The sequence below is a fragment of the Diadema antillarum genome, unplaced genomic scaffold, assembly GCF_040938485.1.
Source record: "Diadema antillarum isolate AM-2024a unplaced genomic scaffold, OU_Dant_1.0 seq00000484_RagTag, whole genome shotgun sequence".
Classification (NCBI taxonomy): Eukaryota; Metazoa; Echinodermata; class Echinoidea; order Diadematoida; family Diadematidae; genus Diadema; species Diadema antillarum.
In genome coordinates, this window is record NW_027271447.1 from 713,410 (window position 1) to 731,423 (window position 18,014).

At 38.9% G+C, this 18,014-nt stretch overlaps 1 protein-coding gene across 1 annotated transcript; it reads right to left on the reverse strand.

Moving 5' to 3' along the window:
* Nucleotides 1–159: 159 nt before the first annotated feature.
* LOC139733590 (chitobiosyldiphosphodolichol beta-mannosyltransferase-like) lies at nt 160–15,531 on the reverse strand. The gene is made up of 10 exons (XM_071644403.1): nt 15,261–15,531; nt 11,433–11,510; nt 10,199–10,305; nt 9,463–9,611; nt 7,853–8,012; nt 7,210–7,399; nt 6,177–6,356; nt 4,930–5,044; nt 2,072–2,147; nt 160–288 (listed from the first exon to the last, which is right to left on the reverse strand). Exons 1-10 carry the CDS (start codon nt 15,529–15,531, stop codon nt 160–162), a joined length of 1,455 nt encoding a protein of 484 aa, XP_071500504.1.
* Nucleotides 15,532–18,014: the final 2,483 nt, after the last annotated feature.

Consider the following 18,014-nt stretch of genomic DNA (forward strand, 5'->3'; position numbering starts at 1 on the left):
CAAATTGCCACTGGCATGCAATGTATGTAGTGTAGACATGAACTTTCACACGCATTTTAACTTCACAAATCTTGGCCATTTGCGAAATTCGCAAAAATGTAGGTTTCTACAGTAAATTTCCTTGGGGTGGAGAGAGGAAAGGCATTGGGTCGTCAGCCTCTAGATGTACAGGGTTGGTTTGACGGTTCGTTTCCAGCTCTCCTCCCAGCGCAGGCTCTGGAAAGTCTTTAGGTTCTCCCGGAATTGCTGCAGCTTCTCCTGCTCGGCGGGGAAGTTGATGAGAAGCTCCTGAGAGTAGAAGCAGAGGAGGAGGAGGAATGGGAGGAGGAGAGAGGAAAGGAGGGAGGGAGGTGATGATGGAAGGAAGAGGGTGACAGGGAGAGTGAGAAAGGGGAAGGAAGAACATATAGATTGATAGAAAGAGATATATCAATGGACATATGAGAGAGGGAGAGAGGAGAGAGAGGGATGGAACGAGATACAGAGAGAAGAAAAGAAGGACGGAGGGGGAAGGAGGTAAAGAAGAATGAAATAGCTTGACAGGGATAGTGAGAGATGGGGATTGAGGAAGAGATAGAAAGATATATATATACATATATATATATATATATATATATATATATATATATATATATATATATATATATATCAATAGAAATACATGAAGAGGGAGAGAGGAAAGAAAGGGATGGAATGAGATACAACATGCACAGAGAGAAGAAAAGAAGGATGGAATGGGAAGGAGGTGAAGAAGAATAGAATAGCTTGACAGGGAGAGTGAGAGATAGGAAAGGGTGAAGAGAGAGAGAGAGAGAGAGAGATCAGCAGGAAGATGGGATGGGGGAGAGCAATGAACAGAGAGAGGGTGAAGCAAGAGAGGGAGAGTGAGGGAGAGAGAGCATACAAGTGTGAGAGCACAAATAAATCATTGCACCACACTTCACCTACTTCATAACGGTATACTGTATGTGCTTCCATGACATTTGCTCCTGCAGCAATAGCTGTAGTGAAATATCTTGCAAGCTAAGCCAATCATAGATTCTACCCATAAACATACTGTAAAGCAAGATATTTTCGTGGCATAAAACTTTTGCAAATTGGAGCCGACAGCCTTTCACACGGCATGACATTTTTGCGAATGGCCTCTGGCATTCGATGCATACAGTGCAGACAAGAACTTTCGTTGTTGAACATTCCTTGTTTTACTGTAACCTTAACTCAAGTCCTAATCCTCAAATTAACCTACACCTAAAACCCTATCACAACCCTAACCCTAAGTCATTGGAGCAAATAAGACCATAGCAATTGTCCCAGGAGCAATTGTCGCAGGAGCAAATGTTGTGACACCACTGCAGGCAATACAAATCAATTCTTACATATGCCTTAAGTCCACACATGAATTTCCTATATATGCTGCTTTCATCTTTGGATAATATATTAGTCAATTCTTTCCTACTTGTAAAAACAAAACAAAACAAACAAAAAACAAACAAACAAAAAGCTTTCCTCAATATAATATTCAAGAATGAGGAAGATGTCTTCTACATGTTATGCAGTTTCCTATGATTACATTGTAAGTGACATTTGATGAACTGAAACTTTGAAAAATGTGAATGTCTGGAACAATTACAGAGGTACATACTGCAACCTTTGTAAATGAATCTCGACATGTAGAACGACAAGTAAATGGGAAAATATGGGTCCCAGAAGTGTTTTTCATGAAGTACAGTCATCAGATGAATTGAACACACACACTCACACATACACACACGCACAATATCATTTCATCTCAGATAGGCTACTGTAGTTTGCAAAGCACAAACCCTTGTCAGTCGTATTGGAGTCTGTGCCACTGCATCCCTTTCAGGGTCTTTACATGTACCATATTCCCTGCATTGTAACTGCTCCCTTGTTTGGAACAGCTACAGTGTTCACAGCCTATGGGACAGTGCTGGTGGTGCATGTAGGCTTTTTGGCGCAGACTCCTTTATGACCCACAAGGGTTTGTGTCTGCAATCTAACGCTACCATGCTTGCAGAATGGGTAATGACTGCAAACCATCCCCACTTACCTGCAACTGCTTGGACAGTTCGCTGGAATCTTTGAAGATTAATCCAGTTTCTTCGTGCTTGACCAGCTCATTAATGCTGCATATTTTGTTGTTGGTTTTTTTAGGTGTAGGAACAAAAGAAATAAGAAAGGGGAAAACATTACGAGTATAAACACTGTATAGTGCAAGGGAAGCCCATTTTTTGCCAACTCAATCTGCAAGGCAACTCTACTTCATTGCTATAAGGTTGATTCCACTCCATGAAAATCACGCAAACGGGGAGTTTTCATTACAATCAATACGAACAAAGAGAGCAAACCTGTGGAACTTCTGAGACCACCAAGTTTCATGGAACAGTGAAAACTATTACGACTACTTTTTTAAATTAATAGAAGTGATGTCGTCATCACACACCTCCATTATTTATTTACATATTACAATGTATTGTTGTAATGTAATGTAATGTAATGTACCAATAATGTCATCTCTCCATCTCAAAAACTTTGTCTGACTTCACATGAGGACATTGTGTGTGCAATTTTTTGCCAGACTGACACTCTGTAACGATACATCATTACATGCAATTCATGCAATGCTGAGCAATATGTCGCTAGCCCTTGCATGCATCAAGTTGCAACCACCATGCGTGCATACCTGATTACAAAGAGCTAGTTACCTCATGTACAGGAATGCATGTGTGGTTAATGCTTAACTATGATTCAATTGACAAGAAATTTACAAGAAAAAGCATTAAACATATGTTTAATGCTTAGATGCACAAACAAAAGTCACACACAGAGTTTGTGCACTTGATAAAATCTGTAAGCGCCAGTAATAATTTCTTGGTTTCCTCCGCAGAAATCACAGCAATGCTGTAGGGGGTGACACGACATTTGCTCCTGCGACAGCTGCTCCGGTCTTATTTTCTCTGAGGACTTAGGGTTAGGGTTATGATAGGGTTTTAGGTTTAGTTCGATGTTGGGATTAGGGCTAGGGTTATGTTTGTGGGTAGAATTTGTGTTTGGCTGGGCGTGTGGATATTTCATGGAAGCAATTGTCACAGGAGCAACTGTCAAGGAACCGCTGTAGGTATTTCATTGCCACATGTTTTTAATGCAAAACAAACAAACAAACAAACAAACAAACAAACAAACAAACAAACAAACAAACAAAAAACAGATAACAAAAGTTGTCCTTAACCCTGCAGTCCCCTTCAAGCACTAACATGTATAAACCAACCAAGCATATAGGTTTTGATATCCAGCTACTTTTAGTTTAAATATCAAAGATATATCTCAAGGAATAAAGAGGCAATTTCTAACAAACTGCCTGTAAAAGTGTATACATCCCTTGACATAAAATCAGTACTCCACATATATATCTCAAACTCCCAAGAAAAGTGACGCAATATGGAAATGTAAGGTAGTTGATACAGTACTCAGAGGGATCAATGGCTTTGAGACACTTGAATACAGTTTCATTTTCTAATAGTGCACTGCACTGTTAGGGAACAATGGTAAATTTTAAAATGAAAGGAAATTCGCCACAATAAATGGCTTCTAGATGTCAGAGGTGGCATAAGAAACTTTCAAGTTTGAACTGTCCTGATAGCAATCATAAAAGCTTTTTTTTTTTCTTTTTGTTTGTTTGTCTGGTTTATTTCTTTTTATCCACGGAGAGTGCATTCCCACCATTCCCTGTTTCAATGCCTAGGGTACTTTTACATTTGGTACACTTGAGTGTTTGTGTGTGAGTGTGTGCGTGAGTGTGTGTGTGGAGTAAAATAAAGAGGGGGCGCAAGCCACTGCCACTGATTCCACCAATCAATCTATGAATTTTGAAGAAAAAAAATGCAGGAAGGACACCACATCATATCAGGCAAAAATGTGATAACAACTGAGAAATAAACTTGAGAGCTAATCTTTGCCAAACCTCTCCACAATTCCCTCCTTGAAGATCCCCAGGCTGACAACTAGGAATGACTGCTATTCTGTTAATTTCAATTTTTTTTTTTCGTCTTGGAATTCTGAAGGTGGATTTTTAGTCTGGTAAAATTCCTTTTTTATGTCAACTAATATGGCAGTAATTTTGAAAATTATGATGTGTACTTCTTTATGTCATGTCCTCTCATGTGAAACTGAGTTTGTTTTATTCAAGCCTCAACATGTTTTGCGATCAAGACATGCCACCTGTACCCCAAACATGCCACATCACTGCACATACATGTACACATTTGGAGGAGTCAAAAGTTTGCTCATATCGGCACATACACGTGTCCTGCACTCGCATTCCAAACCACACGATCGTGTCAAGGCTGGGCCATTTCACTGTCATGCATGAATGAGCCCAGCATTTACTGCTCACACCTTTTTTTTTCCCACGCATTGCCGGATGAGCATAAAAAAAGGAATTGATTTTGATCTTTACAATTAATCCAACCATAACAACAAACATTTGCCTTCTCTACACATCAAGTCGTGGGAAAACTCTGCAGCAGTAAATTAATCTTCTTGTCATCTTCAAACTGGCACCTCCGAATTGCCTCTTAATTGCTAATTTTATTATTGATTCCTCAATCTGCAACATACTTAGAAAGTCTGAATTCAATTTCCTTGCCAAAACTGGCATATATCAATTAATTCCCCTTTGAGTCTGTGCAGATTAGACGAATCTGCTCTATTTATTCTCCAGTATAGGATATGATGTACAATTCAGAGTTGCCAATTCACTGAGGACCAAGATAAAAATTCCGTAGCAAAACTCATCCCAAGACTGAATGGTTTAATACAACTGAATGTTTTAATATGACTGAATGGTTTAATATGACCCCAGATGTGGGGTACTTCTCTTGGGGCCTGTGTCAACCTGTCGTAACTCACCACTTGTAGTTTATTGCACACACGGGTAGTCCGCAGCCGTACATGTCCACCACCTTCATGGGTAGGTCAACACCGCTGGAGGAGTAGTGTAGGCAAACCCCCAGGTCTGCTGATCCTGGGGTGGCAGAAAAACAGGAAGAAAGAAAAATCTTGCAATGAAATACACAAGATGGACATTCGTGTAAATCTAAAATGACATTTCTGTGGCTACCAACTTGTATCAATGGTCATCCTTTAATAGAAGGTGAAAAGACAGTGTCTTACTTCTTAGCTCAGGCCTCACTCTGATACAACTTAACGCCAATCATCCATTTCACCCAAAGCAAGGTACCTCATCTGAGGTGATTTGCATCCAAATGAAGATATCTGCAGGCTGGTTCTGACTATTTAATAATGTTATTCCTGGGGAACCTTGTATCCACTGACTTGGCTGTTCTTTACGAACTGCAAAGGAAAATATGTACCAAAGTTGGTATGAGAATGAAGAGAACGGAATTAGTCAACAGAAGAATACTGCAACCGCTCCATTACTGGGAGCTTTAAATAATCAATCGTCTGATGGGCACAGTTAAGCCCCTGAACTGTTCTTGTCTCTTTTTTCCTTTTTTAAAGCTTTAAAAAAATATTTACATCATGTAAACAAAGAGCATCTTGCACCTGGCCAGTGTGGTAACCATAAACAAAAACAAAAAGAATAAGAGTCATCAAGCACCAGTTCACAAGAATTCTTGACAAGAATTCTTGACAAGAAAAAGAAGATAAAGGAGTACAGAAATAACACTGGTACTTCTACACCATTTTATTGTTAAGTCCAGAATTCAGCAATTTCTTTACAATGCATGGAATACAGGTAAAATGGGTGCAAAACATGAACTCCAAGGTGACAAATTCTTTGAATATAGTGACTTGCTTGATATGCAAAAATTAGCAGGCTGTTAAATATGGACCAACATTTACCAAACTCTATGCAAATATCATGACTGGCTTAACATGCATTCATAAAGAACAAGAGCTGCTAAGCCCTGATTTAATGTTTGCAAAGCTAATTACGCACAGTACGCTTGCATGAGATGCGCCAAATACAGAACAGGGAAAGCTAAATCTGGACTAAAAACTACCAAAAACTATTCGAAGCACAGCAATTTGCTTTGATACATCAGGTAGGAAAATAAAGCCTGGTAAAATTGGTGGCGGGAAATCGGAACTGAATGCTGCCAAACTCTTCTTCAGGGGCTCCCTGTACTAACCCAGTAGTCTGGGGTAGTCCTCTGCCAGCAGCCAGGGGGTGCAAACACGGATGTGCTGGAACTTGCGCTCCTTTATGAGTTGCTGGTAGTGCTCCTTCTGCGGGCCCTTGCCCGTGATCGCACACACCAGGCGTGGCAACTTGGACCCCGCCCCACCTGCACTCTTTGCTGCCTCATACTCTGTGAAGTAAATGAGGATGATGGTAAACTTAGCAACATACTCCAGAGACAATAATCATGATGCTGATGATGACAGTAATGATTCAAATTTATGATTCTTGCAGTGAGTTATTTTTATTGTGACCGATTGAGAAATTGCCCTTCATTGATGTAAATGATCATAAATTTAACCTTATAGGTAGTTTTGTCCCAGTGTTTGATTTACTGGACATCTCCACTGGCAAGTTCTCAATTGCATGCTATACTACAATGCTCCACTGTACAAACAATGGAGAAAGCCAAGGAAATACCTGAGCTCTGCAGTGGTATGCTGCCCTCTACAGACTTTTACTTTACAGTTGTACAAGCAGAACACAAAAAACAAACACTGAAGCAGTTTTATGTTGTGTAAGTGTTAAAGTAAAAACCCATACATGCCAAAAATGAAAATATGATGTACAAAAGAAATGCATTCATTGGGCATTTCCATGTCTAAATGTACCAAAAATGACACTTTACAATGTAATTACAGGCATAGAGTACCAATATACACTTGATTGACACTTGATATAAATTTGATTTGAAAATGAAGTGGCTTTCAGAACAAGACATCAGTGGTATGTACACCAGAGCTTCCGCCTTAGGGAATTAGAGGCTTTTTGTTGTTGTTGTTGCTGTTGTTGAAAACATGAAAATCCCTGTGGAATCCCATTTTCTTTGCTCATTTTTCCACTTATCTAATACAAAATACAAAAAAATAAAATGGAGGCTTTCACAATCACAGATTTGTCAAGCTTGCCATCCCAAGAGGTCCTGGTTATGTATAAGTTGAAAAAGAGCATTCTGGAAGAGAGATCTACAATACACAACTCACCATCCAGAGCTCCGAGGAGAATGGAGAAATCTTCGTCCTCCGTCCAACTCGTGCTGCTGACAATCAGGGCGGGTCGGTCATCCAGCTTTCGCACACCGTCCGACGAGCTCGAACAGGTGAAGGCCGTCTGTTCGCTGCTGTCCGACGGAGAACGGAATTCTGGGTAGTCCACTGCCAGCCTTGTAAACAACTGAAATGATACAATGATGCAGCATAAAATAGCTCATCTCTGAGAACATACAACTTCCAAGTGTCTAGCAGTGCCCCCATTTACAAATTGATTTGGCAACAACTTTATATACTATAGCTCCTCTTGTTGTTTGGTCATCTCCTTGTATAATTTCACTGAGTTAATTCACCTCTTTCTTTTTCTACCCCTTTGTTTTTATTTCTCTCTTTCTCTTCGAGAATGCAGACCCAAGAATGGACATTATTCTCATTTCCTTTTGAATCTTACACAAACTGGATCAACACTGACTTGTTCAAACAACATTTTTGTAACATGTCCTGGTTTCCAGATGAAGTTGCTCTAGCAGCTAGGAGGCAAGTGTAAAAATTTTGCCTGAAGTAAATATGATTTACATTGTACATTTGACATGATAAGACCACACATGTTCCATACTGCAGTGTGTAGTACAGTCACCTCATGCTGATCTTCTAATGCAGTCTCCTTGAATTTCTCAGTCGGTCTGTCGTAGAGCGTGACGGGCCTCTTGATCTGCCAGTTGTCCGTCAGGTCGGCCTTCATGGCTTCCGACACACAGTAGTGACCGTCGGCACGGCGACCAAAGAAACGCTCAAACCTTAACAGAGATACAGGAAACAAGCCTTTCTTCATCAATGACGAAATTGATAAACATCACTATACATGATATAAAAGATTATTCTTATTTGTATTCCTGTAAATAATTCTTTACTCCTAATGTGGAGGACACCGCATCTGACTATGTTTGGAAAGTGTTATCGATGATGACAATAAATGTATTGACACTAGTCATGATGAGAATCATCAAGTGATTATGAAATGATTTAAGATCATAGAGATACTAACTGTACACAGTATCTGTAGCAGCATAAGAAGGATAGGAAGAAGAAGCTGAAGAAGAAACTAGATATATCGCTACGGCGACTGATATGCCTCCGCCATAATGCATGGTTCTCCTAATAGGTCTATAGTACAATGTCCTGACAATGTGTGATGACAGTTTCACACAATTGGCAAAATATCAAAATGACAGGTTTGCCACAAATGTGCTGAATGTTCACTTTCCTAGAACTAGGTTTAATTGGATGAATGATTAAAATGTCAGAGTGCAGGTATTTGGGGAAGTGATGATTTTTACTTGACTTTTGACCCTTTTATAAGTTTATGCATTGAGTAATTTTCAAGGTACTGAGAAAAAGTATAATTTCAGTATCAAATGGGAAAATAGCATTATCTAAACCTGGCCTTTGACCTTTGACCTCACAGTTCCAAAGAGAATCACTGTTAGGTTGAATATGCATACGTATGTAAGTTTCATGATGATACCTTGAGTTACTTTTGAGATATGGAGGAAAAAGTGCAATTCAACACTTTCACTTGACCTTTGACCTTTGACCTTTTGGCAAGAAACTTCCCACAGAATATATATCGAATATACATGCATACATCAAGTTCAAAAAAAAAACCTTCAGGCATTGCATAAGTATAATGAAAGTAGTGATATTTTGAGGAGTTGACCTTGACCTTTGACCCCCTGACCTTTGAACCATGACCCCCAACTTTCCTAGATAATCACTGCCCATTGGAACAAGCATATATACTAAGTTCCATGAAGATATCTTGAACCATTTGCAAGATATGGAGAAAAACATGAATTTTCAACCTTTTTTTTCACAACATAACCTGTGACCTTTGACCTTTGACCCCGTGACCCTAAAATCCAAACAAAGTATTATCCCCCCAGGATATACCCTCATACCAAGTTTGATGTAAAACCACCACATGGTTCTTGAGATATCGACAAAAACAAAACGGGACGGACGTATGGACGGACGGACGGACGGACGGACGACCCGAAAACATAATGCCTCCGGCCACTTCGTTGGCGGAGGCATAAAAAGAGAAGACAGGGAGAAAAAGAACAAGGAGGAGGAGAAGAAATAGAAGATGTAAAGGCAAAAGGAGAAGAAGAAAGGCAAGAAGAAGAAGAAGAAGAAGTAGAGTAGAAGAGGAGGAAGAGAAACACTGTTGATGTCCTCAGCCCTTACTTCTCTCCAAATCTGACAAGCGGGTGGTCCTTTCCCAAGCTGAGCCCCAGGATGGTGTATCCATAGTTGTGCATGTCCAGCATGAACTTGCTGCCATACACCTTGCAGGCAAACCAGGCAACTGCTAATGTCGGTATGGCCGGTGGGTTCTGGCAAAAAAGAAAGTGAAGGAGGAGGCTGTTTCACAACAAGCAAAGATTGATCTTAACACCTCATATCCAATTCTTTGGGAGATACAGATGATGTTTTTTTCTTTTTTTTGGGGGGGGGGTGGGGGAACCACATGATGAGGCACTTACTAGCCAGTTTGGAGTTACACTCAGCACATGAGAAGATAAAGGATAATTGGAACAAAAAGAGACATACTAAGACACAAGGGTTGTGATGAGCAATGTCAAGGGCAGTGAAAGAACATTTTCTATACATTCAAGGGAGCTTGTTAACATCAAAACATGTTTGATTACAAAAGAGGGTGAGATCTAGCTTTAATACTGTTTCATTTTAATGGTTTGAAATTCAGAGTCATTTGAAACATTGCTAACTGTGAATGGGTCTATTGAAACTGCAATTTTCGGTTAACTTTAAAAAATCATACCCTCACAGCTCAGTTTTTCAAGACAATCTATCATATTTCCTACTTATCCAAACATATGCAGACACCATTCTGGAATCTCTAACCTTCCAAAATGGTAATAGAGGTAATCAATAGTTCTGTTTTATCTCATCCTCAACCAACCTGCACTAGTATGTGTGAGGGCCATCTCAGCTTGAAGAAGAGAACCCAGCCAAGTTGGCAACACTGGTACAGCACCTTCAGAAAATATCTTGCAATGGAAGGCACAACTGCAGATGAAGATGTAAAACATAATATATTGGTAAAAGTCAGTCTCATTACGTTTGAATATAAGTGACATACCAGTATGAAATTCTCTACTAAGAACACATCATGATGTTTGTTGAATTTGAAAATTTGAAATGATGGCTATACAGTTCATGTCATAAATTTGTACATTTTAATTTTGGATCATGCGGGGTGTTCTTTAATGAACTCACTCCCTAAACTCATTAAGAATACTAACTCTGCTGAAGTAAGAATAATCTCAAGAAGTATTTGCTTAACTTGGCATACAATAATTGATTGAATTATCATTTTCACATTATCATACAAGTCCTGTAGTGTTTTTATTTCTTTTACGTATGTGTACATCATACCTGTATGTAATTTGTATCTTGCACATTGTTGCACCTAGAGTATCTAATTATTAGATGAGTTTGGTGCCTTATGAATCTCATGTAGTATATGTATTGTTATTATTATTATATTATGTTTTATTATTGTTATTATCATTATCATAATTATTATTATCATTATTATATTACGTTTTATTATTGTTATTATCATTATCATCATAATTATTATTATCATTATTATCATTATCATTTAATGCTTTAAAAGCACACTTTTAATCGTAGGTAGATAGTACTACACCAGAAAATATCACAAATCACAGGAAAGCTTCTATAAACTAACTGCACAGAATAACATTACCTATAATTTCATGTAAACAGGATAAGGTGCATGAGAATCTCTAAGTACAAAGTAAAATTGTCATCAAATCACATGGTGAATGGCACAGCATAAAGGCTAGTTAAAATAAACCACAGAAAGTCCAAAAACTAGTTACTGCACAGATTTGATCTTCTCACTAATGTGATCACATTCATCACAAAAGTTTATATCGTCATTACTAAATGCAAACAAAAAATATATGTGACACTCATTATGATTGAAGATAATGATCCAAGCAACTCCCAAAAGTATACTAACTCCATTGATGTGTGAATTCAATTGTATGTTTAATGACATTTTAATGCCTGCAAAAAATAAAATAAAAAAGCTTTTGCAGTTTGTATTTTTGTAGTATATGACCACAAGGGGTCACACACGTGTGCCAAAGTTGTCGACTCACATTTGAACGATGGTGGATCTGACATGACATGCAGCACTATGCGTTCATTACTCAGCAGGTCTTCATGTGGTTTGGATCCTGTAAAGGTGAAGAAAAGGAAAAGATACACCTTGTGGAAGACTAGGTTTGGGGGAAAAATATTGTGGAACCGAAAAAGTTAATTGACAATACCATGGTGCTAATGAGAACCATTACCATGAAAAGTATTCACTGAACATCTGAACAGTTGTGTCAATCTCTTTTTCCCATCCTCTCAACCTTATTATGACTTTGTACATCACCACTAGTCATCCCTTCTCCTCCCTACCCCTCCCTACCCCACCATGTCCCATTATCCAAAATGAGGTATTATGAAGTACATTAAAATTAAATGAGAACGATAAGATGTGCTTGAAAAAGGAGCTATTTCACTGACCAAATAAAGTGGAAATTGACTCAGTTCTTAAATTGCAATCTTTCAGCTTGTTCCCTTGTTCAACTAGCCTGCACACTGTACAAACAAACGGTCTACTCACAGACGGTCACGTACAACTCGACAGAGTATTTATTACTCACAGGGTCGAAGTCCATGAAAACAGCACATGGTAGCATAATCAATGACACATATTCTGCATACCATTAACCAGTGGTTGCACACTCACACATTGAAAGTGTGTTACAGTCATTTCTTCTGACTGGATAGATTTGCATGACTAACTTGTTTACTTTGTTTAAATCAAATCTGCTCAACAGATACAGTATACTTCTTCTGTTCAAATGTTTTTGTCCGTCTCCTAAGATTTCTTCACAAACTTTGACCTGCAGTCACAATAGATATTACTCATACCCACTCCAGTGGCGGATCCAGAGGGGGGCGCACTGGGCACGCGCCCCCTCTTTATTTTTGGTTAAGACAAAAGACATAAAAAGAAAGAAATGTCGCTATGGCGACTGGTATGCCTCCGCCATAATGCATGATTCTCCTAATAGGTCTATAGTACATGTGGACAATGTGTGATTACATTTTCACAAAATTGGCAAAATATTAAAATGACATGTTTGTCACAAATGTATCAAATGTTCACCTTCCTTGACCTATGTTTAATTGGCTGAATAGGAGAGCATGTATTTGGGGATTTAAGAACTTTAACTTCGACTTTGACCCTTTCATAAGTTTACGCACTTGAGTAATTGTCAAGGTATAAAGAAAAAGTGCAATTTCTGTATTGAACAGTAAATTGTTATCATTTTCATCTGGCCTTTGATTCATAAGAGAATCAATGTCAGGCAGAACATACATAAATACGTACTAAGTTTAAAGATAACTTGAGCCACTTCCGAGATATGGAGAAAGAAGTTCAGCACTTTCACTTGATCTTTGACCTTTTGACCTTTTACCTTCTTGGCAAAAAAAAAAAATCCCAGAGAATCTCTAGTGGGTTATACATGCATACATCAAGTTTTAAAAAAATAATCCTGCTGGCATTGCACAAATATAAGGAAAATAGTAAAATTTTGAAGTTTTGCCCTTGACCTTTGACCCCTGACCTTTGACCACATGAACCCCAAATTCCCTAGATAACCACTGCCAGTCAGTACATGCATACATACTTTGTTCCATAAAGATACCTTGAACAATTTCCACGATACAGAGAAAAAAGTGAAAGTTTAACATTTTACTTGACCTTTTGACCTTTGACCTTTTGACCTCATGACCCCAAACTTTCACCAGAGAATTTTAATTGGGTAATACATGTATACACTATGTTTCAAGAAAATATCTTCAGGTATTGCATAGTCTATGGAGGAAATAGTGAAATTTTACGCATTTGACCTTGACCTTTTGACCTTTGACCTTGAGCATGTGCACCCAAAAGTTGATAGGCACAACTTCACCCCCTGATACACATACATGCCAAGTTTCATTAGGATACCTCAAAAGGTTTTGATAGTTACCCTGTCCACAAAATTCATTACGGACGGACGGAAGGACGGACGGACGGACGGACGGACAACCCGAAAACATAATGCCTCCGGCACCACTTCGTGGCGGAGGCATAAAAAATGTGTGGGGGGGGGGGGGTGCGCGTGCCCCCCCCTCTCTTAATTTTGCAAAGGCACCTCCCCTTTACGGAATTCCTGGATCCACCCCTACACTCTCATACAGCAAATGTAATAATTACGCTGAAAAATCACAGGACAAAAAAGGTGAAAGAAAAGCATGAATGAATGACACATGTGCACATACACATGTACCTGTTACTGTAGGCATTTAATAGTACAGGTGCAGTAGAATGTTGTTGTTGTTGTTGTTTTTTTTTTTTGGGGGGGGGGTGTTGAAAGTAACTGTACCTTTGGAAGGAAATTCATGGATGCTGTAATTCTTTTTCTAAAAGGTGGGGGGGGGGGGGCTGAAGCCCCACAGTTCTATGGTCCCTGTAAATGACTATTTCATCATCATATAAAGATGGACGATGTTGATTTTCTCTTTTATGAGAAGTATGACATTTGGCAGTACTGTGAGAGCATTATAATTGCGTTACCTGGTACTCACCAGACAATGTGAATATGTATTAAATATTGCTTGGGACACTGGGAAGTACTACCTGAGCTAGGACCACATTGCAAGTCAATACAATAAGTTTAATATGATCCAAACAAGGGCAATTATGTTATTCTTGTATCTCCTGGAAAATGGCCAACCAATATCACTATCATCATATTCATCTTAAATGATTCATTTGAAATGATTTACTTCAGAGAATGGATAGCCAGCAATATCGTTATCATCAGTCATCACATTATTGATTCCTAAATGATTTACTCCCTCCCTCAAAATTACAGCCATGTCATTTATCAGATATGGAGCCTCAGTTGTAATGCTAGTGTTTGCAAAGTACTATTCCTGCATGATGGCATCTCTCAAGCAAGCAGTGCTATAAGTATGGAATGTGTACATTTCAGCATTAACTATGTTTTTTTTTCTTCATCATCATCGTTAATACGTCATAGTGCTGTTTAATAGAACAATATATGTGTGAGTTTACACTACGCGGGATAAATATTAATGAAATACACTGTGTACAATAACACTGGCACGGGGCACTGGGTACATGTACGTGGTGGGGTCGCTGTTGCAGTTATGTGTACAATACCCATTGTATAACATTTCTGTATATTGTGATAGAATCTACTCTAGAATCTCTACAATTGCAAATCAGAAGTGGAGTCTATAATGTACGTGCTATAACATACCTTGGATAACATACCTTGGAAGTGGGCATTAAATCAAACCAAACTTATTTGCCCCCTGGTGTCGTCGTAACAAGAAATTAAAAACTCTTTGGCAAATTACATCACTTTTACCACTTTGTTTTTGACAGAATGACCATCCTCGATCCTCAACTCATCTCTGATCTGCAATCTGGTACATACCTGAAGCAAACAAGTTCTCATTCTGAGGTAGATTTCTACCTAAATGATTTAGACATTTATCTATCAATGCATTTACAATATGTCTGTAAAGTTTATGTAAATTCCTACTGGGGACAGTAACGGTCTAGACTTTAGCTAGCCCGACCAGACGCTGTTACGTTATGCGAACGACCTGTCGCGACGTACCATATACAGCGACTGGGCTGTGTAAAGTTAGACTTCAGCAAACAGCAGCACGACTTCAAGAATTTGCATTCCCTTCGGCCTTCTTTCGCTCATATCATGCATATAATCCTGAAAATACATCGATCCAGATTGGCATTATTACGCCTTTATAACAGACCAGAACGGAAAGTGCACAGACACGAATCAAGGAAGGTGATTTATGATGAAAACAAGAAGCTCAAACTGTACCTCCATAACCGACCAATTCAACGTCGAATTTCTCGGCAGCCAGCGACAGCGCATGATATTGCATGCGGGGACTTCTCCCGATGTCGCCCAGCACCAGCACGCACGCCCGACTCCCAGCCCTGGCGACTCGGTAACCAGAAGCCATGTAGACGAAGAGCAGCGACACAAACATGACGCTGTACAGTCCCTGGCTGTACAGGTAGACTTCCATAAACACAATCAACCCTCCTTGGGTCAAAATGTCTAAATTAATCGGCGTTGGATTAGACATCTTTCTTCGACCGCGTTCTTCTATAGAGACAAAATTAATGTAGGGTGTTGAAAATGCCGCACCCGTGACTTGACGCAGATAGAGAAAACGCACGTAGCTACGATTACGCAAGAGCTGAATGCGGTAACATTATTGCATGCGGTACTCTACAGTGCAGCTCAAAACAAAACGGCACTGACGACAAGATAATCAAAAGTGTAAAATAACTCGGCGGCACTTCCAACAGCGCTAATTCAGTATTCCAAAGTCAGTAGTTTTTGTTTATTTGTTTGTTTTTAATACAGATGCCGTTTGCAAAGATATACACGAATATGAACGACTAACATCATCACTACCTTTGTGAGGTTTTTAAGTTTGGATGAGTACACTGTATTTCAGTTATCTTGACAGATATTTAGAGCCTGGTAGATATATTAAAAAAAGATGGGGGCCGGAAAATGGGGGGGGGGGGGGGGGGGGGAGGCGGGGAAATTGAAGGAGGCATAGACACAAATGGGAATACACAAGATAGAATTTTCACATACAGGTATTTACAATCTGTTGCATTATTTTAGTGAATTGTTTTTTGTTTCCATACCAGTCCAATCTCTCTGATTAAGAATCATCCACAGAGCTTAATAGATAATACATTCCTCCTGAAAATGTAAACACAAAAGGTTGAGGCTGTAATATATTGTACATAATTATACGTGTATCAGTTTTTTTTTTCTTCCTTTAGAGTTTAAGGATCAGCACAGCATACGATTATGAAATGTATGGAATGTCAGAGTCTCACATTCAAAGGATGAAATTTTGCAGGCAAACTTGTATGGCCTGCTGTATAGAAACTGAGCATCTCTTCACAAGTAGTCTTGATGCATAATACCAATACACTCATAATTACGTACTACATTGTACTTGTACCAAGGTATAAAAAAAGAGAAAAAAGATGCATGTACGTCAGGTATTTAAGAATGTCATGCAACATTCATTCAGTAACTTGTCAACTGCACATAGTGGATCTTGTGTATTCAAAAAACTATTAAATCTCTCTGCCAAAAGACGTAAACTTTTATCTTCAGCATCAGTCGCAAGCACACACACACACACACACACAGACTCCATTAACTCTGCCGTTTTCGACGGGAGATCTCCCGCCAAAAACCCATTTTCGCAAAATCTCCCGTTCTCCCGCTGGAGATTTGATTTCTCCCGCCCTGGCTCTGTGTCTCCCGGTGGAAAGGATTTCTTACTTATTGCTATCGTATGTTGAAAATATAAGCCTTATATAGCACCAGAGAACATCTAGAACCCTAGGAACTTCGTGCTTCCCACACATCAACTTGGAGTCTCCCGTTTGCTAGGGGTTTCAGGCGGGAGAATCTCCAGATCAGAAGGTGCTTGGGGTTGGAGTCTCTGCACACATACACATACACATACACATACACACACAAACTAACACCCACACATAAACACAGCCACAAAGTATGCTCACATAGTATAGCATCATACAGACACGAAATATATACACTGAAACAATTAATTGAATTCCATTTTATTAAAATCTATAATTTACTCATTCATTTCACCCATTTACAATTTCATATCACAATATGAACATAAAAATGTGGATATCATAACACTATAAATAGTCATTCTAAATATTCATATTCAAGCTTATGCCTGGAAGAAATCGTCAGTGAATAGGAGTCTTATAGGAAACAATGGCAGTTCTTCACACAGTGACTCAGGCCTGAAAAGTCAAGAGATGGCCCTCATTGAAAACCTTGCCTCCCAAAATATCAGGCTATACATTGACGCTTGATCAAAGATCAAATGCAGACATAGCATGGAGCAAGGAAGGATACATGTATAGTAATTACAAATATACAAAATGTGAACAATAGTTATGATAAAATTGCTTTTAGTATAAACCATCTACAGTTATGATCAAGGTTGGAAATTAGCGATGGTCCGCTGGCCATTGGCCACCCAAAATCACGTCGGACTAGCTAAAAATCATAAAATTCTTAAGTTACTAGTCCATCTGGCTAGCCAAAATATTGCTTCAGTGTCAAAATTATTCTAAGTAGTCCGCCTGGCTAGTTAAAAAAAAGTTAAGTGCCACCCCTGATGATTCGTGAGAAAAATAGTGATATCTCCTTATATTTTCGATTTAAATGCAAAAATTCTTGTCTAGTAGGATATTTTGTGATACAACTTACCTATGCATATGCATCACATGTGACAACTCAAACATTTTTTTAATCACTGCTCCCAATGGTAAACTATAGCTTTTAATAAATCAGAATTGCCTGAGTGAGAAAAGAAAGCACAAATTTGACTGTGAGCTCATCATAATTTTTCATTGACCTGTCCGGGGGGTGGGGGGCGGAATCCATCTCTTCGAGACATTTTGTGCAATAATTTTGCAACGCAAGAAGTCTCCACATGAAGCTTCTTGACTGTTTTCTCTCAAGTCTAGCGCAACTTTCGAGACCAAC

Excerpts from the sequence above, each read along its gene's own strand:
- LOC139733590 (XM_071644403.1), bottom strand. The coding sequence starts at position 15,531 with ATGTCTAATCCAACGCCGATTAATTTAGACATTTTGACCCAAGGAGGG. Across the intron at positions 9,612-10,198 it reads CCTCACACATACTAGTGCAG|AACCCACCGGCCATACCGAC; the intron begins GTTGGTTGAGGA and ends CTTTTTTGCCAG. Across the intron at positions 8,013-9,462 it reads CTTGTCAGATTTGGAGAGAA|GTTTGAGCGTTTCTTTGGTC; the intron begins GTAAGGGCTGAG and ends ATCTCTGTTAAG.